The sequence below is a fragment of the Platichthys flesus genome, chromosome 8 (genome assembly GCF_949316205.1).
Source record: "Platichthys flesus chromosome 8, fPlaFle2.1, whole genome shotgun sequence".
Taxonomy (NCBI): Eukaryota; Metazoa; Chordata; class Actinopteri; order Pleuronectiformes; family Pleuronectidae; genus Platichthys; species Platichthys flesus.
The window spans coordinates 15,148,276-15,175,909 of NC_084952.1; the positions used below are offsets into that span (position 1 = coordinate 15,148,276).

Genomic DNA, 27,634 nt, shown 5'->3' on the forward strand with positions numbered 1-27,634 from the left:
AAGATCCACTCCAAAACTGACCTTGGCCCATGTCACAATTGGAATTGTTATTTCTTTGCGTGTACCTGCTGAAACTTGGGAGATGGAACAAGGATTCTTCCCTGAGTAGGAGGACGGATCGCAGTGGTCACTCACTGTTCGATTGTACATATGATGATGTACATTCGGCCAAGGTACTTTTTACAGACACATTTTTTATCTCCACTGTGATGCTGCAGTGACTCTGCCTCTCTGGCATTAGATCAGTGTAGGCAAATCATTTGGAGTGCTCTTCAAGGACTGTCACTGAACACAATAATGGGATGGGCAATGAAAATGCATGACGAGCCACCATCCCTCTGTTGCCCCATTCGATCATCCTGTCGTGTTCACGGTGACGCAGGTGTGGGGTAGATGTCACAGACGTGTGGTTGTCACAGCGACTCATTATTACGCCGCTTACGTTCGACGTGTTAATTAGCTTCGATGCATATTGGCTCTTTTTTTTCGAAGTCAAATCATTTTTCTCATTCCTGGCTTTGGCGTGGTGACGACAAGGTGGGCGTTAGGTGCAGATACCTTGCATTCTCTTTTTTTAATCTATGCAAGCAGCACCCAAGTGATTCACAGCGAGAGTCAGAGCCACCGGGCAAGGCCGTCCGACTGGTTTCCTCGAGGGACATGGATCCAGGAAGATAATAGAATGGAGCGTTGACACTTGCCAGGGTGTTTTTTTTCCTTTGGCAGAGTGAAACCTTGGATCTCAGACTTGCTAATTTCCTCTTCCACCTACTCTCTGTGAGATGTTGCGAAATGGACCCACACCCTGTTTGTGATGTGAAACAGCTTCGTGGATGTGTGCACAGCGTGTGTGAGATTGTTTTTTTGTATTGTACCGAACCAGTGGTGGGTCGGACTCCATGTTGAGTGCACACTGAGGCCAATCTTTTTGTCTTTCACCTGCACAAACATAAACACTTAGATTGAGCAATCGTCTTGTTCATCTAAGGCTCATCAAGAGAGTAAAACAAGTCACAACTCACTTTTACAAAGCTTTAATTATTATTAGTTTGTTACTAATGAGTGGTTGCGGTTTCTTTTTATAGAAAAACCCATAAGGAAGAACTGCAACTTTTTTATCTTAAGTACAAAATCTGAAATGTGTGGGTTCTCATTATATAGTACATCATTAGAATGACTTGCTGTGCGCTGTTTTGGGTGGTGTCTGGGCCCCTGTCTCTGTGTCTGTTTGTTGTCTCAGTCCGACTCAGTGTGTGTTGTTCTTGATCTCATTTTAATGATGTGTGCTGCTGCCTGGGTTTTCCTACCCAGTGAGCGTGAGAGCCGAGCTCCCACAGGAGATGTTGCTGCGACTTGCTTCACTTACGCAGGCGGCCCTGTCCTCGCTCTGCCTTCCCCTGGCCCCGCTTGCTCTTGGAGTTGACTGTCAGCCACCTGTACGACAGGTATACGCTCGCTTACCGACTCCCAAAGAACAAAGCACCGATATAGTAAACAAAAAGTCAGTTCTTAGCAACCTCTGCTGCATGCATGCACACAAACACACACGCACACACACACGCACACACACACACACACACACACACACACACACCACACACACACCCACACCCACACAGAGGCAGAGACAAACACTCTGCTCCACCCCACGTCTAACTTCCTTGACTGGCTGGGCTTGTTAGTGCTCATACGCCCGTACTTGTTCACAGCAGCTCAGGGACCGAGGCACCTGTCAGACAGAGGAATACTTTCCCTCCACTCCCACACACACACACACACACACACACACACACACTCAGCCACTGACTCTCAGCTGAACTGCATGGACTTTGCTCTGCTGGGTGGAAAGTGATCACAGGTAGGCAGACGTTTGTGATGATGTAAATACAAATTATCTGGACCCTTTTTCTGTATTTAAGATTCTCTGTGATCAGCATTAAGTGTGAGAGTGTGTGAAAAGTGTTCAGTCAGCATTTTTCGGTGGGTTTTCTCTTCTTTGTGGGATTTTTACATGTCTCTCCCGCTCTGTCCTCGCCTCAAAGGCCATTATTGCTCTCCATTAATCATTTGTCGTGTGTGTGTGTGTGTTTACTGATGTGTTAAACCCAGGATAAATATGCTCTCTGAGCTCTCTGTGTACTTGCTCTATCCCCAACATTCGTATCCTTAAGAGATGTTGAGTCTATGTGCATTAGAAGGAGTGAATTTAACAGCCCTCCGGAGTTAAAGTTGGATTTGCATCCTGAAAGCGGCAGCACTCTTTTTGCATGAGTTGAAGTCCGCTCGTGCTTTTCAGATAAGGTGACACTCGTCAGTGTTTCATTAATATTGTCTTTTTTCTTCCTGAAGTCCTTGGAGGAGTGTGTTTGTCTTTAAGCAGTTCATTTGAGATGTCAACAAAATCAAGTCATTTAGACGTGTGAAAGGAGGCAGTGTTTTTCCACCCTCGTAAATCAGTCTGTGTGGGTATATTATGTATGCAAAGATAAACGGTGATATGTGTGTGGGTGTCCCCCGTTCACTTTTAGGAAACTGAAGAATTTTCTTTTGTTTTTTGGAAAGTGGTAGGACAGGCTGATCTACATGTCTAAATGATGAGACTGAGGAATGCTTTACAGAGCACATGCTTCCTACTGGGAGGGAGCGAGAGACTTGTGACGAATTTCATTCCGCTCTTGGAATCTTTTCTTTTAACGTGATCTCTGTCGTTGTTTTAGGCGGCGTGTAAATTAAACTGAAGAAAGGCGGGAGAGAAACCTCAAGAGGAAACATGTCAAAAGGTGAGCTCGATGACTGATCTGATGGGAACGTCAATGTGAGATGAGCTGTTCCCCCATTCAGAGCCGAGGGCGCGTCTCCACACCGGGCTGTTGACTGTAAACTCTGTATTGGCCCTAATTTAAAGAAAAAACCCAAGTGGCTGATGATCGGGCCCAAAGGAGGACTGGAAATCATGCATGGTATCACATGATGCAGGCTATAGGGTTATCTCAGATGGTGTGTAGGTGGCTGATGATGTGTGTGTGTGTGTGTGTGTGTGTGTGTCTCAGAGGGGAACAGAGCAGCTGTATTATCCACCACCAAAGTGCGGACCAAGCTGAAGGGAGATGGCAGCTGGCTGCAGCGCACCAGTGAACCTCAGTCTGAACCTGAGGAGGAGGTGAAACCCTGGTAAGACCACATGACTAGCTCAGCTTCATCACGTCCTCGACATCCATTTCCCAAGTTCACCCCGATGACTAAACCAAAGTGGCTGTGCATCCATGCAGGGTGGCAGAGGTGAGGGCCAACCGCGTGAATGGAGCCCCCATCGAGACCAGTCCAGGGCCTTCGCCAACAAAGCCCGAGCTGCCGCCCAACAAGCCTGATGCCGGGAGGTAAACACCGGTTTCTGATGTCACCCATGCGGTTTTCTGTAGCTCACACAAACAATGATTGTGCTGATAACGAGTCTCTGTTTTTAACCTAGAGCGCCAACGTCAGGGTATCTGATCAGGTAAGAGTTCTCATGAAATTGTAAAAAAAAGTCAGGCTGGTGACATTTGTGTTTCTGTGTTCTTGGAGACAGCAAAGGGATAAACAGAACTTTTACAGTTCATGGTCACTTTGTGGAAACTATAAACGTGAATTAATACACTGTAAAAAATGAGAAGGGAAGGAAACTTTTTGGGGGATCTTATCTTTTGTTCTGATCATTTATCTTTCATACTTAGGATTGTTTTGATATGTTTTTTGGTCCCATTTTAAATGATAAAGATGCAGAAACTGTAAGACAGGTTTTTTATCTCCTAGCGCCTTGAGGATTGCAACATTCATGCCTGAACCAAAAATGCTGCAACGATTTGAGATTATTGAAAAACTCAGCCTTTAAACAGGAACAAGTAGTTTGATACATATAACACCTGTTTTAACCACATAACACTTGCTCCCTGTTTGTTTTAGGATTGAATGTATTTGGAATTTAGAACTTTTAATCCCGGATGAGCCTTTGCGTAGCTTGTGATCCTCTGGTAGATGAGCCTTTGCAGTCAGGGCCCAGAGGCTCTGACCTGCCAGAGGAAATAAAACTGGCAGTCAGTGACACACAACTCTACTGATAAGCCTACCCTCATTTTATTTGAGTTGTTTGTCGACCTATTAGTTTATTAATACTGGTAGAAGTAACTCAGGGTGAACATTAATTAGAGAGCTCTTTGTGATTTCATGTGAACTTTTAATTTATTTTATTTCTGTCCTTTTATTTGATCTGTTGTCTTTGTTATTGTTAAGTACTTTAAAACTGTGTTTTGAAAAGTGCTATATAATTAAATTTATTGGTTAAGTCATTATAACAACCTATACTAATAATTCTAGTGCCGCAGGCTGCAGGGACTTAGTTGGTTCCACGTGTAGACAGTATTTCTCACTCACCATTAACTTTATATTTACCAAATGATATCTTAAATGTTAAAGGTTCTTATAGATTTTTTCTACTACACATCATTCCCACGCTGTCAGAGGCCAAGTAGAGTTCAGTTCCTTGCACAAGGAGCAGAGGATGAACCACCGACCTTGTTGTTAGTGGATGACCCGCTTTACCTCTTGAACCACAGACGCCTAAATATGTCATTTCTACGACCCCAGAGTTTCTGTCCTCTATTCGACCGAACATTCACCTATAGGGTGTCATGTTTCCCTTGAGGTGCAATGAGAGGATAAAAACCCCTGGAATGATCAGGAGACCCTGTTTGTAACTCGGTCAAAGCTTCCAAAAACGTGTTTTGCCTCCAAATATGATGAATGGAGGGAAACTTGACCAATGAAACTTATTATTACATGAATTTCCCCGAGCAATTTTAAGTTTTTGTTTTTACAGAGTAGCTGGAATATCTGGGCTTTGAAAACTGCACTTCAGGGGACCTTTTGTAATGAAATCATAGATTATTTATAGAGAGAAAAAAGTATATGTCTATTCACACTTTTTGTTTTGTCCTTCAGAGGCATTTTCACTAAACTGGACGAGAAGCCTGCATCATCGCCCACATCCAACGGCTCAAGGTAAGAGCTTCTCTCACCTGAATGAGCAGCGATCACAGTGGCTGCTGATGCACTCTCACTGACCCCTCAGATTCCCTCTCATGCTCGTTGTTCTTTCTTGCAGTGGAACGACGCAGTTCAACAAAAAAGCCTCGGAGAGCTACAAGAGAATGTGAGCATGCACAAATAAGACTCCCGGTGAGCGGCTGGCCGCTGCGTGATAATGTTTGTTCATTAGGTGTGTGTGTGTGTGTGTTTCTGTCCCTCAGAGCCCCCCACACGGTGAGGCCCACTTCAGAGAGCCTGGAGGACCTTCTGAGCAATGAGGAGCAGGAGAAACGGTGAGACTCCCCTCCAATCTGAAGTTGCATGCCCCCCCCCCCCAAAGAGATTACATTAACATCATAATGATTTATCTCACAGGACGGAGGCAGCCAGCAATGTTCTGAAGACGTCTTCAGTCAGGCAGCGGTCTTACGTGCTCTCTGCTGCTAAGAAATTTGAGTACGTACTCTTTGTCCTGTGTCTCCTTATGCTAATCTTAACGCTCAACCTGTTTCGGGGTTTCTTAAATCATAAAAGAAGTGAGTTAAAAAGCATTAAAAAAGGTAAAGTGCATCAGGAAATTGCTCTTTTCACTCACATATGGTGAGAATGTATGACAGTGCTTATAAAAGCTGTGTGATGAAAACCCTCAGGTTGATTGACAAAGCCGCTGACACCTCGCCGGTCATCAACAATGTGTCATTTTCAGCGAAAAGGTAAAGGCTCCCTCTCATATATTCAAATCGGGCAAATCTGTGAATGTCTGATGTTTGATTTAATTTGTGTTTCGTCTTTTTCTGTTTTAATGTGTTTCCTCGTCTCCATGCATGTTTTCATGCACGTGTGCTTGGCTGCAAATGCGCAGGGTTGAGATTGTGGATGACGATGAGGAAGCCAATACGCCACCACCTGTCAGCTCCCCCAGCCCCACTCCTGCCCCGACGGCCAGACCCAGGCGAATGTAGGTCCTGTCTTTCCATTTCCAGTGGAACAAGTGATCTCTGTTCAGTTTCATTCATCGTCTGTCTTGTTTACAGTGAGGAAACAAACGTGAAGACAGCCGCTGATGTGCCAGTGGCTCCCAAGGTTCTGGGGCCGCTACCGGATCTTTTGAAAGAAGATCCCACTCCAGTGTCTGTGACGAAGAAGGACCCGTTTGAAGGCATGAAGCCGGGATGCACCAAGGTGGCCACACCTCTCCCTGAATTCATCCCAGTGTTAGTAAAAGCAGTTCACAAAGAACCTGAGCGGCCCGATGTTTCTGATCAAACCGACACCTCTCTGGTTAAAATCACCCCTGATTTACCAAAGCTGGTATCAACCACTTCAGCTCGAGCTGTCCCAGAATCCCCTGCACCATTGTCCCCTGCCCCGACGACAACTGTCCCCAAATCACCGGCTCCATTGTCCCCTGCCCCGACGACAACTGTCCCCAAATCCCCTGCTTCATTGTCCCTTGCTCCGATGACAACTGTCCCCAAATCCCCTGCTCCATTGTCCCCTGCCCCGACGACAACTGTCCCCAAATCCCCTGCTCCATTGACCCCTGCCCTGACTTCAACTGTCCCAAAATCTCCTGCTCCATTGACCCCTGCCCTGACTTCAACTGTCCCAAAATCCCCTGCTCCATTGTCCCCTGCCCCGACGACAACTGTCCCCAAATCCCCTGCTCCATTGTCCCCTGCCCTGACTTCAACTGTCCCAAAATCCCCTGCTCCATTGTCCCCTGCCCCGATGACAACTGTCCCCAAATCCCCTGCTCCATTGACCCCTGCCCTGACTTCAACTGTCCCAAAATCCCCTGCTCCATTGTCCCCTGCCCCGACGACAACTGTCCCCAAATCCCCTGCTCCATTGACCCCTGCCCTGACTTCAACTGTCCCAAAATCCCCTGCTCCATTGTCCCCTGCCCCGACGACAACTGTCCCCAAATCCCCTGCTCCATTGTCCCCTGCCCTGACTTCAACTGTCCCAAAATCCCCTGCTCCATTGTCCCCTTCCCCGACGACAACTGTCCCCAAATCCCCTGCTCCATTGTCCCCTGCCCCGACGACAACTGTCCCCAAATCACCGGCTCCATTGTCCCCTGCCCTGACTTCAACTGTCCCCAAATCACCGGCTCCATTGACCCCTGCCCTGACTTCAACTGTCCCAAAATCCCCTGCTCCATTGTCCCCTTCCCCGACGACAACTGTCCCCAAATCCCCTGCTCCATTGACCCCTGCCCTGACTTCAACTGTCCCAAAATCCCCTGCTCCATTGTCCCCTGCCCCGACGACAACTGTCCCCAAATCCCCTGCTCCATTGTCCCCTGCCCCGACGACAACTGTACCCAAATCCCCTGCTCCATTGTCCCCTGCCCCGACGACAACTGTCCCCAAATCCCCTGCTCCATTGTCCCCTGCCCTGACTTCAACTGTCCCAATATCCACGGTTCCATTGTCCCCTGCCCTGACTTCAACTGTCCCCAAATCACCGGCTCCATTGTCCCCTGCCCCGACGACAACTGTCCCCAAATCGCCTGCTCCATTGTCCCCTGCCCCGACGACAACTGTCCCCAAATCCCCTGCTCCATTGACCCCTGCCCTGACTTCAACTGTCCCAAAATCCCCTGCTCCATTGTCCCCTGCCCTGACTTCAACTGTCCCAAAATCCACGGCTCCATTGTCCCCTGCCCTGACTCCAACTGTCCCCAAATCCCCTGCTCCATTGTCCCCTGCCCTGACTTCAACTGTCCCAAAATCACCGGCTCCAGTGTCCCCTGCCCTGACGTCAACTCTCCCAGAATCCTTTGCTCCAGTGTCTACAGAAACAACGATCACAGTGCTTAGAGAACCTATACCTGAACCTGCAGAAGAACCTGAACCACAATCTAAACCTTCTCCCATGACAAGGTCAGATTCTCACCAACTAATATCTGTGTTGTAGCTCAGCATTACTGGTGTAAAGTAATGACTTCAGTCTATACTTATACTTATACTTGAGTATTTGCCATTTCATTCTCCAACTCTACACTTCAGACAAAAAAACATTTACACTTTAACTCAAATATCTATCATTGGTGGCAAACCACATAACATCGCATATAGGAGTTAAAATCGACTAGACCTTCACCAAATAATATAAAAATGCAACATTATTAACACATCAGTCAAAACGGTCCAGTTACTTCCTCTGCCAAGGAGGTTATGTTTCCATCCTTTTTTTTGTTGGTAGTAATTTAGCAGGATCAGGCAAAAGCTACTCAATCGACTTTTCATGAAATTTGGTAGCAGGGTGGAAACCCTTAAAGTTTGTTACATATCTGGTTTGAAACATTTTAATTTCACTTTCTTTTCACTATTAATGGATTTTTCTGAGTTTGTGCTGTTTGGGGTACATCGAAATATAAATCTGGATCAAGTGAATTTAAAAGTGGTTTCCCTAATGGGACTGCTGGGCCTTGGTATGTGCTTTACTGAGTAGTTAAATATATGAAGATACAGGAGCCATGTTTCTGCCACTCTTTACTCTAAGTACATCTAGCTGACAATAATGTTTATACTCTAAAGGAAAAGGTTCAAACACAGAACACTTACCTGTAAGAGAGAAATTAATTATTAAAGTATTGAATTAAGGAAAGGATTTTTTATCGTATATTCTACCACAGCAACAGTATAACATTTTGCAATGCTCTGTGATTATGAGCCTCAAACATTAACCATGATGTTTGCACAAATATTCTTAATAATGTTTGAATATCGTACATTCTCAAACCAAGCTTAAAATGGGCTTTCAGAGTGTTTTCTTTGTCCGTGTCAGCCGTATGTTTGCTCTCATTCCTTTCACGTGTGTGATGGAAAAAATGTGTTTGTTCTCCATTTATCTTCACAGCTCCAGAGTTGACACGCTCTCTGCCTTTTACGACACTCTCGTTCCCACAAGTTTAACCAGGTAGTGGAAAGAGGGAAAGATGAAAGCAATATGTGTCTATATATCCAACATGAAAAGAAAATCATCACCATGGCTCTGGCGCGCTCCAGCCTTAACAACGTGCCATCTGATAATCTGAGTTTTTGTCCTCCTTAGTCTCAAGGATGGTGAGCCAGGGCTGGCAAAGGAACAAGGAGGCCCAGCAGAGAGCCACTTCACAGAGAGCAGGTACAAAACCCAACAGTTTCCTCATTCCTGTCATAGCAGGGCTGGCAAGAAAACACATAGTCACCAAAAGATACCACTGTGTTCGCTTCAGAGTAATCACAAAATACCCCAGATCTCAGTTTCAGTCACCTGAAAGCCCCTCACTCAAGAGGGTGTTCCAGATTGGCCTTCATATGTGGCACTTAAAAAATGTAGTTTGTGTGTTTGTGTGTGTGTGTGCGTCAAAGCAGGTGCACTCATTTGCTCTCTTACTTCCTGTAGAGCTGCGAAGGAGCCCGATCCAGTTTTCAGCATTCCGGAGCCAATGACAGACGATCTCCTGGCATTCGATGATGGGTTTGTTAACAAATATGTTCTCACTGATTGTGCAATTAAGCAAGGCTCTGAATATCTCCCACAAGGTGGCACTGTTGTACATCCTATGATTTCCCTCTATTCTAATTCAACCGGTCTGTTCCTGCTCTGAAATATCCTTCTGAATCCTCCACCAACTTCGCTCATCATGTCCTCCTCTTCCCCCTCCTCCTCCTCCTCCTCTTCCTCCTCCTCCTCCTCTCCACCGCTGCAGTCCACAGGAGGCAGCAGTGCCTGTTCCCCAGAGCCCAGGTCGCTGGAGTCAGGATCTGCTCAGTGGATTTGATAGGTAAATGAAGAACTCTCTCCCACCCAAACCCCAAATATCCTTATCCTCTGAGGATCGCAGGGCTGACTTATAGACACAACATTCTTAATCCAATCACACCTACAGTCTCCAGTTAACCCCAATCTGAATGTCTTTGGAAGCCATACTCAGGGCCAACCCAGGTAAACACATGCAAACTCCACACAGAAAGACCCCAGCTGAACTGGGTCTCCAAACTGGAAACCCTCTCGCTGTGAAGCGACAGTGCTAACCACTGCTCCACTGTGTCGCGCCCTCCCCTAAACACAGAGTCATGCACAGAAACATCCAAGCTGGAACGTCACCTTAACTCACCTTTACCCAGTTTTAAAGAGAGCTGCTGCACAAACATTGTATTTGACTTTGGTGTTCTGGGTTTTCTCCAGTGAGCCAGACCCAGCGAAGACCAGCGGCGCCCTGGATCTCCTGGCTACTGATGTGATTCCATTCAACACAGAGAAACGCAGGTGAGAAAGAGACCCATTCACTTTCATCACTACATATGGAGAAGGTGGGGGGGTGAGAATCTCAGATCCCTAAGGTGGACGATTTGTAATGAATTCCATAAATCCGGACTCCTCCACCCCCTGAGGTCTATTCTAACCCCTGGGCAGAGTGGCAGATTCTTGAAGTGACTGAGTTATACTTTGAAGACAGAAAAGCTGCATCTTATCGGCTGCGCGGCTGGAAATAGAAGGGATTGTTGTACTGATTAGTATTGTGGCTTTGTTTTTCTCTCCGGCAGCCCCAGCGTGCAGCGGAAGGAGGAGAAGCAGACAGATGAGACAGCAGGAGAAACACAAAGGTAGAGGGGAGATGACAGGCTGCTCTTAAACAATTAACTATCTGCTCCGAGCTGCTCCCGCTCACAAATGCATTTTATTCAGATGTGGTTCACTGCATACTAACGCTCTGTCTGCCCACCAGCCTCACAGAGACCGTCACTGTAACCACCAGGACTGTGATTATTACTGACCAACGGTACGAGACCACACACAAACGGAAGGCGTCTGGCCTGCGCTATATTCAGATGGTTTTTCCTGCTTGTTAAATAGTTCAGGAGATTCCAAGCTTTTCTAATGGACTGGCACTTTAAATATTGGATGAGAAGAACAACACTAACCTTTGCTTGCCCTCTTTCCTTTCTTTTTTTATTCCCATCATGCCGATCATCCGTACCTCCCTCCTTATGCCTCCCCTCTGTGCAGTGAAGAGGACAAAGCAGATCCCTGGAGCTCACATGTGACAACAGTAGTTACTGAATCGAGGTAGTTTGTTCACTGCCACATCTCATGAGTCCCAGTGCTTTAGGATGTCTGTGTCACAGTGTATTTCATATATATATGTGAGTTTGTGTAAAAAGTAGTTTGCCCCATACTGATGCTGAGTAGAGAAAGTGAATATACTTAAAATAATTGGTTAAACTGTAAGAAAGATTCATTTTAAATAATCAAATTAAGTTTCAGGTGCTTAATCAGATAATAGTGATTGTCTTTCATAAAAAGTCTAATTGGTTAAATATCTAAAAAACACAAAAGACAAAATGAATGACTTCGGTGTTTAATTGGTATTGACTGCGACCGGGGTTCAGTTAAGGTGAAGAAAACCTGAACTACACGGAGGTTTGTTTCTCCATTCGGCAGCACAATAGTCTTTCCATTTGTCAGAGACATCCCGATTCTGATTTTGATTGAGTCTGGCCGCCCCCGCTCCTCTGTGTTTCTGTTTACCATTCAAACTGCATTAAATCTTTCCATTATGAGTCAATGTGATCAGAATTCCTCCGACACAAGATGGGCCACGCTGACAATTGAGAGTGAAATCAGTGTGAAATTGTTTTTCAGCTCGGCTGATCCGTTTGATCCATATCCGGTAGGGACCACATCCCCTAACAGGTAATCATATTGGTTTGGAGCTGTGACTGTTTTCCAGGCAGCCAGATAGCATCTCCCCATACATAATGCAGCACTTTCTGATTATGAGCCACTTTTCTCTGCTGCAGCTCCTCTGACCTGCTCCAGCCCCGCGCAGATATTTCCATCAACAGGTACATGAATGATAATGCGAATGCCTCTTTTTCTATACTCTAACCTCTGTTTGTCACATGTTACTGCATCTTATCCTCTTTCCTACTGCTGCTTCACTGTGTGACGTTATGGCAATCCATTCATAATCAGCAGAAAGCAATCTGCTGTTTGATTTCTTATTTATGTCCTTATTTCTTCAGCGCACCAGCCACGTTCATGGAGAACAAAGATCTGAGTCCAGAACCACAGTACGTTGGGGATTCTATCTCTTCATCTGAAATGAAGCCAGTGAAATAAGGCTCACTATGGCTTATAGTGTTGATGAATTTTTTTTTTTTTGTTAATTAAAAAAAAAGAAGATACGATCCGATAATGCTCTTAACAGAAAATTAATCGGAAAACAATTTGGATAATCGGCTCCAACTTTTAAATGTAATGATTTGCTGCATGATCAATATATTTGGTATTGTGGATTATATGCTTCTATCCTAAGAAACTATAATAAGTTCTTCACAGTTTTACTGATTTTAGATCGATAAAACACAGTAGACTAGCACCCAGTAGAGCACAGACCTTCATCATGACCCAACAGACCCCTTCAATTCAATCAAGCTGCCACACACTCTAAGGAATCAGTCCCCAATTGGGATAATGTCACAAAAAACATTCAGCATCCTTCCACTAAGTTGCGTTGCAATCCATCCAGTAGTTTTTGAGTAATCTTGCCAACAAGGAAACGATTCTAACTTCCTTGGGGGAGAAAAACATAATCTGTAGATCAACCAATAATGGGAAATAATGGGTAGTAGCAGCCTAGCAGTACTTTTCGTGAAAATAGTTTAGTCCTTAAAATATCAGAAAGGTGTTTGTTGTGAATTTTTCAGAAACGTCAGATATTTGTTTTTAAATGTTGACTTTCAGATGATAAGGTTATTAAACAGAGCAACGCAGTGAATTCCTCCCTTTGAGAAGACGCAACTAGAAGATCGTCCCATTTTTGCTTTAAATTATTGAACTGCTTTTCAACTAAATGATTAACGAGTCGTCATTCCAGCACGGAAATGGAAAAGTCTTTAGATGCAGCGTGTCTGTGTCTTGAATGATGCTTTTATTCATCTCCCCTCTGTGTGTGACAGTATTAGTGGCAACGCACTGAAATCCCCGGCAAGCTAGTGCTTAGCTGTGTCCTGAACGTGTGAGCGGGCACCTGCAGAAATCTATTTCTCAGACGGCGGACATTATTACCGATGTCTAATGTGCTCCACCTGTCACAACGTTCCTCATGTCTCTTTCCCTCTGTCCCCACTTTGGCTCTTCAGTCTCGGCACTCGGCGGTCATGGGCCCGCACATGGGACACCATCACACCTCAGCAGGCCGGCACAGAGGAGAGGTGATGACACGCTTCGATTTTCCTCTTACACTTCCACACACAATGAGGCCGACCGTGTTTTTCGTTCATTCATCTTCATGCGCCCACGTCCTTGTCCATTGTGCGCTAAAAGCCTTTCACTGTACGTCCCCTCTCAGCCAGGAGGCCGAACCGGAGGACCAAGCCGGAGAGCAACAGACGATGATCATGTTTGAGAGGAAGTAAGTCATCTGTGTTTTGTTAAAAGCCTCTCTGCTCCTTTTATTCCCATAACCTCCTTCCCTTTCACTGTGGGTGAAGTAACTAGGCTTTCGCAGCGTCTATTCATCGAGCCATGACACATTGTGCACTGGTGCTGATGAAAATAGGTCAGATACTGTATATATTGGTTACAACTGTGACACACACAGATCCACTTCCAGCCTTCTCTTTCTCTTTCTCTTTCTTTTCTCCCTCCAACAACACCCATTGTGAAATTGTCACCGTACATCATGTGATGCCACGCTTTTGTTTGCGCTCAAGGTCCAAGGAGAACGACTCCCCATGGGACAGGTGGACATCCCCCACTGTCTATACCATCACTACAGAAGAGGAGGAAGAGGAGGAGGAGGAGGAGGAGGAGAGGTACCTCTACAGTAGCTGAGCTCATTAAACGCATATTAAAGACCTTTTCTTTTTTTTGTATTGCTTTAGCAGGATGTGATTATAGCACCTTAACATTCAACGTCTGTCAAGCATTTAATTGAAAGCGAGCTAAATACAAGCTCCTCGCGGCTCACTCTGAGAATAATCATCTTCTCCTCAACTTGTTTAAAAAAGAAAAAAGAAAACTAATACAGTCACGGTTTTTCATCCGTCCTGCCAGACTTATTCTAATGCTGGGTTGTTCTCTGTTTTGCAGCTCGAAGGAAACACGCACAGAGACAGTCACGACCGTCACCACCATCAGGTTGGGGAAAACTTTTGAAATCCTTTAAAAAAAAAAAAGAAGAATTCCCTGCTTTGTGAAGATGAAAACCCACTTTGTTCGGTTTAGAAGGAGTGGGGGAGGCGTGAGTGGCATGTAGGTGTTGTTTATGAATTGCAATGCACGGGAGGGGGTGCTCAAGATGAAGCAGTGCCGCAGTGCAAAAGCAAAACAGACCACACCTGGTCAATAAACCCTGATCCCTCTGGAGCTGTGAGTTAGAAAGATCGGCTTTATCCACTTGGCTGGATCGCGTCCAGCTTATTGACTGCTGTGGCCTCCAGTGAAAAGTCTAATGCAGCTTTCTCTATTTTTCCAGGGAGATCCACGGTGAGCCGGAGCCCGCTATGGATCGGTAAGTTTATGATTTTAGTTCGAGTCGGACACAGCACTATGCGAGACGACTTTCTCCAGAGTGTTATTTTCAACTATTTGGTCTGCTGATTTTCTTATAAAAAAACACTCCCTTTTTTCTGCTGGAGCATTTGTTTTTTAATGACTGCAGGAGTTTCCAAAAAAAAAGGAAAGGAAATTATAAGCCACAACAATAAAGAGCAGTCATCTTTTTTGAGTGTTTTAACACGGTTGTTTATGTCGATTATTAAACCCTGGATCTAAGGTTACACACAACCGTCTCCCGTCTCAACCCCGAACTTGCTTGAAGTTAAATGACAATATTTTTTTCTCATTGTCTTTCCATTTGCCCTCTTTTCCGTCCCCTCAAATGATCAGTCTCCAGATGTCAGATTAATGATGCGTATTAGTGATGTCAGATCACGGGCCGTTAAACAGCGTGCCATTAACAAGCGATGGCAGAAAATGATGATCTCCTGAGTTACATCTGATAGATGCTGAGTCCCTCTGTATAAGCCACCGAGCTGCTGGGGTCAGTGAGTGAACCATGAGACTAACGCCAATGCACTTTGTTTCCAGTTATCAAACCTACACCAGGTCGGTGACTCAAGAAGAGCGCCCGGTCCAAACACCAGAGCCCGAGACCAAAAAGTGAGGCATTGGACTAGATTGTACTTTTGAGTTTTAACTGACAAAACACATCCGTCTCAACTACTCACACTGTTGTTGTTCTCTCCCCTGTCTCTGCTCAAGGCCGTTTGTGTATTTGAAGGAATACGTCAATACCTCAGAGGAGTCCTCGCATAACGCCAGAGATGAATCCAATAGGTTCGGCCGCTACGTTGTTTACACAATCAAATAACGGCATTGATTCGAAAACAGGAAACAGCTGAAAAACACGTTTTTCGTGATGATTCACTTATTTCTCCTGTTTCCACAGTGGGCTGGATTATTTGACATCGAGCTCCACCAGCTACTCTTACAGCAGCCCCTCCACGTACCCCAGGTAATAACACAGCTCCCTAAACCTGGTTTAAACCAGATAGAAGACTTTTCCCCTTGTTTTTGCGATTTCAATTTGAATGATTTTACCTTTTTTTTTTTACACAGTATTTATGTTTCACTTCCACTAGCATTTCAATTCCTTTCAATGCTCGCACCTTAATCGACGCTTCAAATCGTTTCATATCTGATTTCTTAAGCTTTTAACGAGAATTGAAACCACAGCTTCTTCTTTTCATACCCAATTTCCTTAAACTGTTTTCTGCTTCCTCTTTTGCTTTATCCCCTTTAAGGAATCTCTAGACCAGTTTATCAATGCAACTTCCACTGAGCTTTCTACTCTTTTCAGCTTTTTTTTCTTCATAAAAACAATTAACTTCAGCAATTTAACTTAAGCCAAAAGTTTTTTCAGTTAATAAACTTTCACATATTAGCTGACACCAGCTAAATGTATCCCTTATACTTTGACTGACACTTAAAATCCTTTCAGATCTGAGGTATTGAGTTCTCAACGACAATTTCTACTTCCACAAGTTTTACTGTTCATATCCAATTGCTTACGCTTCAGCCGACACTTTTAGCTCAATTATACATTTTGCTTTTAGCTGTGGCTCTTGTTTTCAAAGTGGGTTAAATGATTTGATACCAAAGTCCTCCACTTAATGCCGGGCCAAAACGCTATTCCCTAAACCGGTTTTAAGCTGAAGATCCCCCTGCCTTGTTTTTTCCTCTTCTGAGGAAACTAGATATGTGTAAGCAGCAGGGCAGAAATTCCACCAAACCTGCTCATTAGGAGGCTAAACGGGGATATGAAAGGATTATTTACACTTCTTAAATTCCCTCACTCGGGACGGAAACGGTCGCAGGTTATTGAAGCAGACAGAGCGGCTGCGTTTGCATGAGAGATGTGTTTGAATGAGCTGCCAGACTCACTTGTCTCAATCTCCCCCAGCGGCCCCATGTCATCCAGCTGTACGTTCTGCGGCAAGCATGTGGGCGATGATGCTAAGATCACCATCGAGCACCTCAATATCAACTGTCATCCCGACTGCTTCAAGGTAATTCATCTATCGGGGCCGATGCACTGGGCTTTTTATTGGCGTCTGTAAAAATGGAAACGGTCACATGTCCCGGGGGTAAATTAGCATTTGTGAATGACAGATTCTTAAATTACACACAGCTCAGAATCCAGCCTGTAAACAGTGGGAAACTCTGTACCTCAACAGTTTGACTACACACAGCTTCGTCAGGGTTCCTGTAGGTTTCAATAACTGAATCTGAAGATTTTGTAAGATCTTTTTAACACCTGTTTCAAGCACGACAAATCTGAAGGAATATTATGCAGCCACATTTTTCTCGATCTTCTCGTTAATTAAAAATGAGGTAGAGTAGCCTGTAGAGAATAACTACTTGAAACGCCATATTATCTGATAACCTACAGAGTCAGTAGTTATTATATTTCCTACATCCAAGTGTAGCTATCAGTTCCACGTTGGTCTTGTTTGTAGTTTTATTACAGCGTGCTCATATCTGTCTTATTGAGAAAGTCGATAAGCGTTTTCTCCAGGAATTTAGAACTTTTACTTTTTAAAACACAAATCATGTTCAGTCATTGTGTATTATCAGTCCATGTAACAATTGGTTGAATCAGTCACTAGCGCTAAAACTGTTTTCTGTCTATTATGGAACGGAAAAAAAGAGTGACGAGGATTAAAACCTGTGCTTTCTTTTAATTACATTTTCTAATGGCATTCTCACCATTCCTTTTCAGTGTGGTGTGTGTGATAAGGATATGGGAGACCTGCTCTGCAGTATGTTCCTACACGGAGGGAAGGTCCACTGCGAGAGCTGCTACTCCAAAGCTTTAGACTGATTGTCTGAGCTCTTCAGCGTCCCTCTTATCCTCGTCCCCCTTCCCTTCATGTTCATTTGCATATAAAGTGAGAACTGTGCTTTAGCAAAAATGTTGGACTGTGTTCAGTTGGAACCTTGCTGTGGTGTAGGGTGATCAAAGAGACTCTCATAGTGAACAATATGATTTCTTTTGCTTCCATTAGGTTCAATTTCTAATTTCTCAAACATGTTATACAAGCTTGTGTTTTATTTGTTTCTTCCCTGGTGGTGAGAGCTGTATCTTCCTCAGTAGACTATGAAGGATATACCTGTACAACATGCTGTGCTACATATAACTGTGAACAGGCAAGTGGGGTGCAATATTATGATTTAGCTTTTTGAGTAGTTATAAGCAAGATTATTACTTTGTCACATGTTTACTTTCTTTGTTATTCTTGATACAAAACAGTGTGTTCACATATATGATGCCTTGTTAACAAAATAAAGTGATTTATATGAGCATGGTCACAAATATATGTCATACATAGTTAGTGTCCAAAGAGACACACAAGACTTTCCCGGAGTCTCAAGCAGTTACATGTTTTAGAAAAGTATGTTTAAAAAAAAATGATTGCACATAGAGATGATTTTAGCATCATGTAACTGAATAGAGTTAGTGATCGAATAAAGTATCCACCACATAAATTCATTAGCTGAGCTGTTCCTGAGAACTCCCTCACAGTGGCGACTTCCCACCGGGAGCTGTGCTTAACTTTACATGTGTCCAATTCCTCTGTGAAACAATATTCTCCTTGCATAGTCACTTGAAATGGCTGTGATAACGAATATGACCTTAGCTAATAACCATCAGCTACCTGCTGGGTAACAGTGAAGAAGGTAATGTAGTTCCCTGGCTGCAGTCTTGATGGTCTTCACACACAGGCAGAAGTCTCTCAGTAAAGAGGACGAGTCTTTGGCTCGGCCCCAGTCCAATGAAAATGTGCCTCCCATGAGAATGTGCATTTCGAGGAACAGCTGCACTGCATGCAGTTAGCGTTAACAACACAGGGCAGGGTAAGGGCAACGATGGCAACGCAGTTAGAGTCATTAACCTACTTGAAAATATTGGCATATGGCACTGTGAAACATCACTTCCCCATTATTGAATCCGGGATAAAGGACAAAAGTAGCACCTCAGCTGAATTCAGTATCTAAAAATGTTACTAAACGGCTCCTAAGAGTAAAAGAGTTTTGGCTCAGGTGCAGAAATGCGTCATTTCTGCTTCAGTCCCTCATTTAAACAGATGGGCTGCAGGATATCGGACCCTTCTCCAGCCTGTGACCGAGGCCTGTGTCAGTGTTTTCCTCTGGCTCTGCTCACAGCCATGTTTTGAATGTGCTTCCACAGCAGCGAAGGGTCCGACTCGTTGTGTCTTATCAGAGACTCCAGCCCTTCTGCTTGGTCCAGACTCTGCCAGTAATCCTGAGGCCATGTTTTCAGCCATCTGCAGACAGATACAAACAAATAAGACTCATCACAGAGTACATTTTAATTAGACAATTAAAATAGGAGGATTTGTCGCCCCACAAGAGCTTGTTATTCAAGTTGACACACAGTAGGTAGAAGGATTTACCAGCTGGCACTGCGAGCAATTAAAGAAAAACTCACCCGTCCTCTGCAGATAAGTCTTGGACGCCTCCGTACCCGGGGCTTGGCAGGGGGCATCCCATGTGAGAGTTGTCGGCCATTTTAGGCTGAGGGGGTTGGTTCTTCTTGGGGGCTTTCCTATATCCCCGCTCTGCTGCCAGCCGTGCATTCTCCTGGTCGCACACGAAACATTCAAATCCATTCAGGTAGTTCGGTTTGCTCATGTCATTCACCCCCCACTCGCGGGTCTCCAGAGCCTCCAGCAGGCGAGTGTTTGTTACACGGCTCGGCTTCTTAAACTCCAAATATCTTGCATATTCATCATCATTCTCGTCAAGTTGCTTGAGGAAGTCGGCCAGAGCTTTTGGTGAGGGGAAGTTATCGATGATGATGGCAGAGTGGTCGTTGGGCATCCAGTCCGCCACCACGGAGGAGCCTCGATAGACGGGAACGCAGCCCTGATGCAGAGGCCGCCACAGCTTCTCTGTCATGTAATCTGGACACAGACCGTTCTCCAGTGCCAGGTGGAACTTGTACCGCGCCACGAAGTTCATGAATCGGAGGTCCTCGCCGGTGGCGGTCCCTGTGTCCTCCAGGTGTTCAGGTAGAGGCTTGTTGTTCAAGCATTTCCCGTAAGAGTCCACCTACAGAGACAGATTAGACATTCTAATTAGAATCTCACTGCTGGGAAATCACAAACATCACTAAGAGCATCATCACTGTTTATTACCTTCACCGACCAACCTGTGTACACGTAACTCTCAGCTAGATGTTTCTCATGCATGCGAGCTAACAGGTCTGTATTTTAAAAAGTGTTAACGGCACGATTCACACTAAAGATGGGAAACAATACTGTTGAAAGATGTGAACTATTTGAGAAAATGTTGTTTTCAACCGTGAGATTGAACTGAAACACACATGACCAAATTACTACCACAAAGAATCTGAAACTATTTCTTTATCTTTGGCTCATTCCAGCAGAATAGTCATGGAAAATATTACAGCTCTCAACTAGTTCAGAATGTCACTGCTTGGAGGCCAACAGGCACTAAGGAGAACAAACACATTTCTCTAATACTTGCTAGTTTGCTGTAGTTGCCTGGTAGATTCCCAAATTGTTTTAATTATGAATTGCAAAGTTTTTATAAATGTTTGACATAAGCTGTGTTTTATTTGTGTGTAACATCATTGTATTCTCCTCTGTTTCATCAACTGATTATCTTTCTCTTGTTTTTACTATCTTTTACAAAAATATAGGATGTTGGTGTGTGTTCTCTGAGCATCTTTCCAGTGATTCTTGTTATTTATTGCAAGTAAACTTATCACAGCACCTTAGTAACTTTATTGAACATTTGAATGTCCCTGGTCACATAGGTAATCTAGATAAATCGGAAACAGCTACACTTATTTGGTGTCAGTGTTAGTTAACATGGCCCTGAAAGACCTCCTCTGTTCTGTACCTGGATGTATTTCATCAGCTCCTTAACATATCTGTCTCTGTCGGACGGTACGTCGCAGTGAGACTGCATGTACAGCACGGGAGCCAGGCCCCCCCTCCTCAGGCGGTTCTTCTCCTGCAGGGACACGGCTGTGGGCTGCAGCAGGTAGTCGAGAGTGGGCAGCCACTGCAGGCTCAGGGGATAGTCGGACTCCCTGCGAAACGTGGCTGTGTAGTTGAACAGCCGGATTCCCGGTCCGTGAGAGAGGAAGTAGTTATTCATGGGCGACTCTTCGTGGAACAGTGCCCAGGTCTGGTGGTGGAGACGAGGTAGCGGCGCCTCATAGGCCCTGAAGTCTGTCCCGTAGAAGATGATGGAGGCTGTCCGCTTGTAGAGCTGCACCTTTCAAGATCAAACTCAAAATTACCGGCAGGACTCTTTGGGATGATTATTATTATCTGGAGGCGTTACATATTTTGTGGCACCTTGCGGTTACTCGTGGCCAGGCAGGAGGACGTGGCACAGTCGATGCGTTCGGTGTCACCGGGGAAATGAGGGAACAGCCCCCCGGTCCACCAGAGTATGATGGGCAGCTCCTTGTTGCTGCGGCGGTCAACGTTGCCGGGGCCTCTGTATGAAGTGACGATGGAGGAAAACTCCATGTCGGACAGAGCACTCTGGGGCTGAAAGGCTGCACGCTCCACTGCATCCAGATCCTCCAGGGGGACACGCTCGTCTGGGAAGGAGGCAAAGGAGACCCACACCCAGCACAGGACTCCAAACAGCCCCAGACACACACAGGGCACCAGCCTGCCCCTACCTGCCATCTGTGGGGTTGAACAGAACAGAGAATGGGTTTCAGACACTGTTTTTAACCGGATATACATGGTCAACAGTGAGATAACACATCCAACAACATGGTTGGTGTTGGCCTGAGTCTTCAGTTTATCATGTTTTAGCTGCCTTAATAATCATATATGCAATTCAAGTGATGTTTCTGCTTGAAGCCAACTTCATTTGTTCTGCACCCAGAGGAGAATCTCATCACTTCATACGTGTCAGCGCTGTAAAACACGCATACATGTCGCGATACCGTGATTAAACGAGTTTCTTACCGTTATTACGGCTGTAAACACATCAAGTTTTGTTTCTCTTTATTCTTCAAAAACTTCTACCGTTATTCTCCGTAAACATCGGTCCCGTCGAGCGATGACAACAAGATGCCGATGTGTGTGCATAGGGAGCAAACAGCTGGACTCTTCTTCTACGTTTGTGCTTCTTTCCTTCTTCGTCTCGCTCTTCTTTGGGTCGTAAACTATCGTAGTGTCGAACAGCGCCTCCAACAGGTCACGTCCCGCTAAATACCTGTAAGATACACAGTCACAGAATATTACAGACATGTTAAGAGATATTGTTGAGAGTTATGATTGTATTCTTTAATCACATATTTAAAAGAAGAAGAACCGATGTAAATATAAAGTATTTTGATATAAAAGACCCATTCTAAGGTAAATAAAACAACAATTTTTATACTTTAAATGAAACACACTCGTGAAAACATCACCAGAACTATTTGATATTAAATTTCTGTCAATACATCCTCTTCCACAGCGGACCTTTAATGAAATGGTTAAACCGAACAACACCAACTGTATTGTCATGGTGTTTTGAAGGGGGCTGAACCTGTCGGACTTTAGGACCACTCCTCTGCCTCTGAGCCGTGCACGTGGAGCTCCCTCGCCGGACGCGCGCACGTCACGTCAGTCAGATGCAGGGCACAGCAGCACGCAGCCTCACAGAGGGACCGGGTGAGTGGAAAGACGTGTTTCTGTGATTCTGCCGCTTCTGTTTGCTGCGTCACGTCCCCTCTCTGCAGCGGCGGCTCCTCTGCTCCTCTCCGGGCCTTTGAAAACTGTTGTTAGCTGCACAACCCACCGAGGCTAACGGTTAGCATGGTCAGGCTGGAATGTCAACAAGCCGTCGGACTAGCCCCGGCTAGCTTTGCTAGTTCGGCTGCGGGGCTGGTTGTTAAAGCCGCCATACAGTGACACTGTTTCATGTCCTGTCGCATGAAAGTTTGTATATTGAAAACCGATGACTGTTTCGGTTCCTGTTTAACTTCTGCTGTGAAGCAGTGGGAGCTCAGTGTCACAGGAACCATCGACGCAGCAGTTTGATGAGAGTTGATCCTGCAGCATGTTTGTTGTGGTCTGATCCTGACTCGCCCTTCTCCTTTCTGTGGCGTAGGACTCAAACATCAGCTGATACGTAGCTCACAAAAATCCAGGCTGTCATTTAGCATTGTATTGCTCATACCCCACACTATGGCAAGCATTTCATTCCAGTCAGGCCCCCGATCATGTGTGAAAACCACTGCATCATGTTGCAAAGAACTAGGTTGGGTTGTTCAGCCCAGAGTTAGCCTCCAGTCTCCAGCCACCCAGCCAGAGACCTTTGGCAGACATTTTGGTCATTCACCCCTGTCACTGTGTTCCTAAAACTGGTCAACCATTACATGTCTGTCACTTATTGGCAGAAAGGTTCATTTGCGGTTCAAATGGTGCAAGGACAGGTTTTCTTTACTGAATTGTTAGCAGCGTCAAACCCTGGGTGTGTGTGGTATTTTCTTTCTGAGAACTCAGACACTTTCATTTCACAACAGGTGATTTTTGTTTCAGTGTCTTTCTTTGCCTGTCTTCCTCTTTCCAGGTTAATTCGACCCTGGTCTGCCACCTGGTGTGGAGGGCTGTGACCCAGCGAGGAGGGGCACTATGAGCGGGAAGAGCCTGCTGCTGAAGGTGATCCTGCTGGGGGACGGCGGAGTGGGCAAGTCGTCTTTGATGAACCGCTATGTCACGGACCGCTTCGACTCCCAGTCCTTTCACACCATCGGTGTGGAGTTCCTCAACAGGGACCTGGAGGTGGACGGGCGCCTGGTCACTCTCCAGATCTGGGACACGGCGGGTCAGGAGCGCTTCAAGTCCCTGCGCACGCCCTTCTACCGCGGGGCCGACTGCTGCCTGCTCACGTTTGCTGTGAACGACTTGCAGAGCTTCCAGAACCTCGGCGGCTGGAAGAAGGAGTTCATGTACTACTCAGATGTCAAAGACCCCGAGCGCTTCCCCTTCGTGGTGCTGGGCAACAAGGTAGACATGGAGCAGAGGGAGGTGGGGGCGGACGAGGCCCGGGCCTGGTGCGAGGAGAGCGGATGCTGTCCTTACTTTGAGACCAGTGCTAAGGATGACACTAATGTTACAGCTGCGTTTGAGGCGGCTGTCAGGGAGGTTCTTGCTGCTGAGGACCAGATGGACCACGCACTACTGAGTAGTACTATAGATCTCCATGGCAACCGCAAAGCCTCTCGCGCGTCTTGCTGCTGATTGGTCAGGTGTGAATCCACGATGTCTTAACCTCTCTGGCTGAAACTTGCCGGAGGCAGTTTAAAGAGCCAGTCATGTATTGTTTATGGTACACATGCTGTAGGTACAAGGTACTGATAACAGTATCCACTAAAGATAAGACGGATAAGATACAGCGGCTCTGAGGGGGGCGGGGTCAAGGACTTCAGCTGGCGTCTAGAGTGTTGAATTAACAAACGGTACAGGCACACTCATCCTTTCTACTCTGTCCGCTTCCAATGGTGTTGCACTAGAACATTTTTACCCAGGTTTGTCTGCCGATGCAGGGCTTTTATCAAAGAGTGCTTTCACAGCATTTATTTTAATCAAAAATAATTTGAATTTTAATTAACACAGTGGAAGAGAGAAGATACCAGTCCTCTACCGAAGAGCACACTCCACAGCCACTCAACTATTTGTCCACGAGCTGATTCTACACGGTTTCAGAAGGACTGAATACAACATAGCCTTCTCTTTTTATCAGATATGTTACGGAGCCTGTGCATTTTCTCTGTCAGCGACTGCGTTCTCAATCCATGCCGATCCTGACATCAGTGTGATGACCAATATGACTCGGGGTACGTGGAAGATTGCTGCACTTTTGTCTTTAATAAGAAGGGAATTATTTATTGTTATTTTGCAGCTCTTGCTTCAGACATCGGGTACGGGTTAATCAGGTACTCTTATTCATTTGATTGTTGGATTTATTATCACCGGTCGACCGATATTGTTTTTTAAGGGCTGATAAAGATTATTAGTGGTTGAGAAGACCGATAACTACATTTGCATTAATGATTTAATTCTTATTGTCTAAATGTAGAAAAACCCTTACTACCACTATAGAAAGTCAAGGTACAACTAATGTGGTGGGTGTCCAGTAGTTTTTATTATTTCGTTCACCCCATTTATATCGATAAAGTCTTAGGTTCATTAACGGAAATCTCCTCTCCGTCCAATACAATAAGACTCAACATCACCATTCACTACATCCTCCAGAATGATCGAAAAGTTAAGAAAACAACTTTCTAAAACATTTTTGACAAAAATTGTCACGCGGGACACTGCATTAGTTTTAGCTAGGTGTACTTTATAAAATGCTCACTGAGTTTGTTTGTAATTGTCAGATGTATGCACAGGGTGTCAAGTTCCAGAATGAACTAAAAATGATCTCTAAGTTAATAATTTAAGATTACATAATTATTTTCCCCATACCCCTTTTAAAATGTGACTCATTAATATTTACCAAGAGTAGAGTTCAATTGACTTTCATTCTACTTTTGTCTGAAGACATTTTTACACAAATTACTTTCACTCTCCCACAGTAACATCTCTATTAGGTAACACCAGTTTTCATCTCAGTGTTTTTCTGGTTTCTTCATTACAGTGTTAATTACCTGCTCTGCATTTAAACAGTTTTGCTCAAGCACTTATAGCTCTCTACTTTTTTTTTATACTGTCTCATCAATTCCACAGTTGATTCCTCTGTGTTCAGATCTACAAGCTATTGAGCAGTGGCTCTCTCCCCCTCTCTTGCTCAGTGTCACTTGGGTGGATCAACAAATTAACTTGTTAATTAGATTGTGATGGTTTTGCATCTTCAGCAAAGTGGATTGTGTCGTCGCAACCTCTGCCTTACCTTCGACTTACAGCTCGGAGCGGTCACTGCAGCTGCTCTAGTCTATAGGTTCGCCTTTGCCCCTGTGTATCTTCAGTTTGATAGGTTATTACTTGTGACATGTAACCAATCGGTGATGTGGGCGGGACATTGCTAGAGACCACAAAGTCTTGATGACAAACAGGAAGCACATTTTTATTTGCAAAAAGAAAGTGATAATCGTTAAAATGCTAAATAAGCCAATATTCAGTCGACCCCTTCACTGTGTAGCTGCAGGCACCAGACCTACAGGCCAGACATCAGACCATATTCACTTCTTGATTTATGTTAATGGACCTTATGAAGCACATTTCCATCCTTTTAATTTTTTTTTTCATAGTTTATTGATCTGATATTTGCATAAGGCATCTGTTTTGGATCAGGAAAGTTGGTGTTTCCTGATATGTAGGTGAGGTTATAATTATTTTCATAGTCACGGCATGTTTGTGATCCTGCGTCTGCCTCTGCTGGTCGCGTGGCTGGACTTCACTTTGCAGTCCTTCAGCTTTGCCAGTTCTCAGTCTCCTGATCTTTACTGATATGACTGAAGCGTCACACACACACACACACACACAGACAACCCCCACCCCCCTTGTGCTGTAACTCCGGTCACTCCTCGTCTCAGCTGCATGTGAGATAGCATGAGCACAATGATGATGCCGTTACTACTAATGTGTACGTCGCCTCTCCTGTCCATTCATACAGCAACGTGTGAAACTTGCATCTGACTTTTCTGAGAACTTGATGAAATTGATCGGTACTTTATTTTGATTTCAGTGTTCTTCTAACAGTCCGGTTTATTTACCAGGGGGTGCACTTGAACCTTTTGGTTTTAGCTGCTGTTATCCAGAGGGCATTGTTTCTTGCCTGTGTTTTTTTTTTAAAATAATATTCAAACTGAGCTACAGACGGTTTCAATAGAATCTCTTCAGCATTTCAGTTGCGGCTTAAACAGTATTTTATATCTTCTCAAACAACCAAACCTGTTGCATAAATAAGTTCAAATCTTTTGGTTGTCTGAATGCACAAAGTCACCATGGTTTCTCATTATGGGTCCACGTTCTCATACCTTTTTTATGCTGTGTTGATGCGATTGTGTAGTTTGTGTAGCACATTATTTGCCTTTCAAGTAAAAAATAAAATTGCATCATATTTTCATATGACTGCTGACTAATGGTGAACATTACAATAGTTTCACTGTGAAAAGGAACTTGTTCCAATCAGGTACAGGCTTATTTACTTTATTGCACGGCTCTTTGTTTTTAATGTGGGTAAATAGCTCGAGTATATGTTCATTGTTAAAAGGTTTTATAAGATGTGATTGAGCTTACGAGAAAGTTTTATTAACTGTGAACTGATTAGGGCATTTAAACAAAGTGCAAAGCAAGCTAGATCAATTCAATTAAAAAAATCAGGGCTTAAGTTAATCATTTTTCTGTGTTAATGTTTGTCTGGATCGGACAAAATACTTTGTCTGTTTACTATATTTTTACCATTTCAGTTTATAACCTGTTCAGATAATGTAGCGTACCAGTGTTTACCTGAAATGGAACATACCTGAGAACCAGTTGGCTGGTAGCATTACTCTACTGCTCTAGTATGTTGCTCTCATGTTTCTGTCTTATATTACTGCAGCCCAGTCTCATGTCAGTGTTTCTTTTTAAATGTGACTGTAATATTTATGAATGTACAAATCTAATTTCTTTGGGCTGTCTAAATTAATTGCTTATGTAAATTGCAAAGGGCATTAATTTATAATTCACCCTTGTCCTATGAGTGCGATTGAGTGAAAGTTTCCACTGTTCGTCTTGATTCTGTGTTGAACTAATGGACGACTTTCCTTGCTCCTGTTCTTTTGCACTACGGAGGATGAGACCGGGTTGTGCCAACATGCTGGCAAAGCGTTGAACACCCTCCAGTGCTTGGCTACAAATAAAAACATGCGGCATACCAAAAGGAAATACCATCTTGTGTGTTGTTTTTTGTTCTGATGCCTTGAAAATCCATGAAAGTATACGGCTTCAAAAAAACGACTTTCAAGTTGGAAACAAAAGCTTCTTTTAAACTATTTTTAAAACCT

The 27,634-nt window shown here is 44.5% G+C and overlaps 3 protein-coding genes across 8 annotated transcripts; 2 read left to right on the plus strand and 1 right to left on the minus strand.

The window, feature by feature from the left end:
* The first annotated feature begins 1,688 nt into the window (after nucleotides 1-1,688).
* On the plus strand, nucleotides 1,689-17,935 carry znf185 (zinc finger protein 185 with LIM domain). Of its 2 annotated transcripts, none has more exons than XM_062393753.1 (33): nucleotides 1,689-1,858; nucleotides 2,718-2,780; nucleotides 3,051-3,171; nucleotides 3,270-3,377; nucleotides 3,470-3,496; nucleotides 4,978-5,037; nucleotides 5,141-5,188; nucleotides 5,286-5,357; nucleotides 5,440-5,520; nucleotides 5,715-5,777; nucleotides 5,927-6,022; nucleotides 6,099-7,955; nucleotides 8,935-8,994; nucleotides 9,130-9,201; nucleotides 9,463-9,537; nucleotides 9,770-9,844; nucleotides 10,249-10,329; nucleotides 10,608-10,667; nucleotides 10,790-10,843; nucleotides 11,071-11,130; nucleotides 11,707-11,757; nucleotides 11,865-11,909; nucleotides 12,090-12,137; nucleotides 13,209-13,280; nucleotides 13,418-13,480; nucleotides 13,782-13,883; nucleotides 14,161-14,208; nucleotides 14,546-14,581; nucleotides 15,160-15,231; nucleotides 15,334-15,408; nucleotides 15,521-15,586; nucleotides 16,535-16,640; nucleotides 17,354-17,935. In XM_062393753.1, the coding sequence occupies exons 2-33, from the start codon at nucleotides 2,771-2,773 to the stop codon at nucleotides 17,453-17,455; spliced, it is 3,966 nt and encodes a 1,321-aa protein (XP_062249737.1). In that variant the 5' UTR covers nucleotides 1,689-1,858; nucleotides 2,718-2,770; the 3' UTR covers nucleotides 17,456-17,935. The 2 variants fall into 2 exon arrangements, with proteins under 2 accessions (XP_062249737.1, XP_062249738.1); XM_062393754.1 differs by lacking the exon at nucleotides 1,689-1,858 and adding an exon at nucleotides 2,180-2,301.
* Nucleotides 17,902-22,255, minus strand: fut11 (fucosyltransferase 11 (alpha (1,3) fucosyltransferase)). 4 transcript variants are annotated; one of them, XM_062393758.1, is made up of 6 exons: nucleotides 22,186-22,255; nucleotides 21,618-21,867; nucleotides 20,988-21,329; nucleotides 20,524-20,904; nucleotides 19,085-19,707; nucleotides 17,902-18,920 (listed from the first exon to the last, which is right to left on the minus strand). In XM_062393758.1, the coding sequence occupies exons 3-6, from the start codon at nucleotides 21,327-21,329 to the stop codon at nucleotides 18,770-18,772; spliced, it is 1,497 nt and encodes a 498-aa protein (XP_062249742.1). In that variant the 5' UTR covers nucleotides 21,618-21,867; nucleotides 22,186-22,255; the 3' UTR covers nucleotides 17,902-18,769. The 4 variants fall into 4 exon arrangements, with proteins under 4 accessions (XP_062249742.1, XP_062249741.1, XP_062249740.1 ...); XM_062393757.1 differs by having other exon boundaries at nucleotides 21,678-21,867; nucleotides 22,186-22,249; XM_062393756.1 differs by lacking the exon at nucleotides 22,186-22,255 and having other exon boundaries at nucleotides 20,524-20,898; nucleotides 21,678-21,943.
* On the plus strand, nucleotides 22,205-27,515 carry rab9b (RAB9B, member RAS oncogene family). 2 transcript variants are annotated; one of them, XM_062393759.1, is made up of 2 exons: nucleotides 22,205-22,310; nucleotides 23,212-27,515. In XM_062393759.1, exon 2 carries the CDS (start codon nucleotides 23,274-23,276, stop codon nucleotides 23,880-23,882), a length of 609 nt encoding a protein of 202 aa, XP_062249743.1. In that variant the 5' UTR covers nucleotides 22,205-22,310; nucleotides 23,212-23,273; the 3' UTR covers nucleotides 23,883-27,515. The 2 variants fall into 2 exon arrangements, with proteins under 2 accessions (XP_062249743.1, XP_062249744.1); XM_062393760.1 differs by lacking the exon at nucleotides 22,205-22,310 and adding an exon at nucleotides 22,930-23,112.
* Nucleotides 27,516-27,634: the final 119 nt, after the last annotated feature.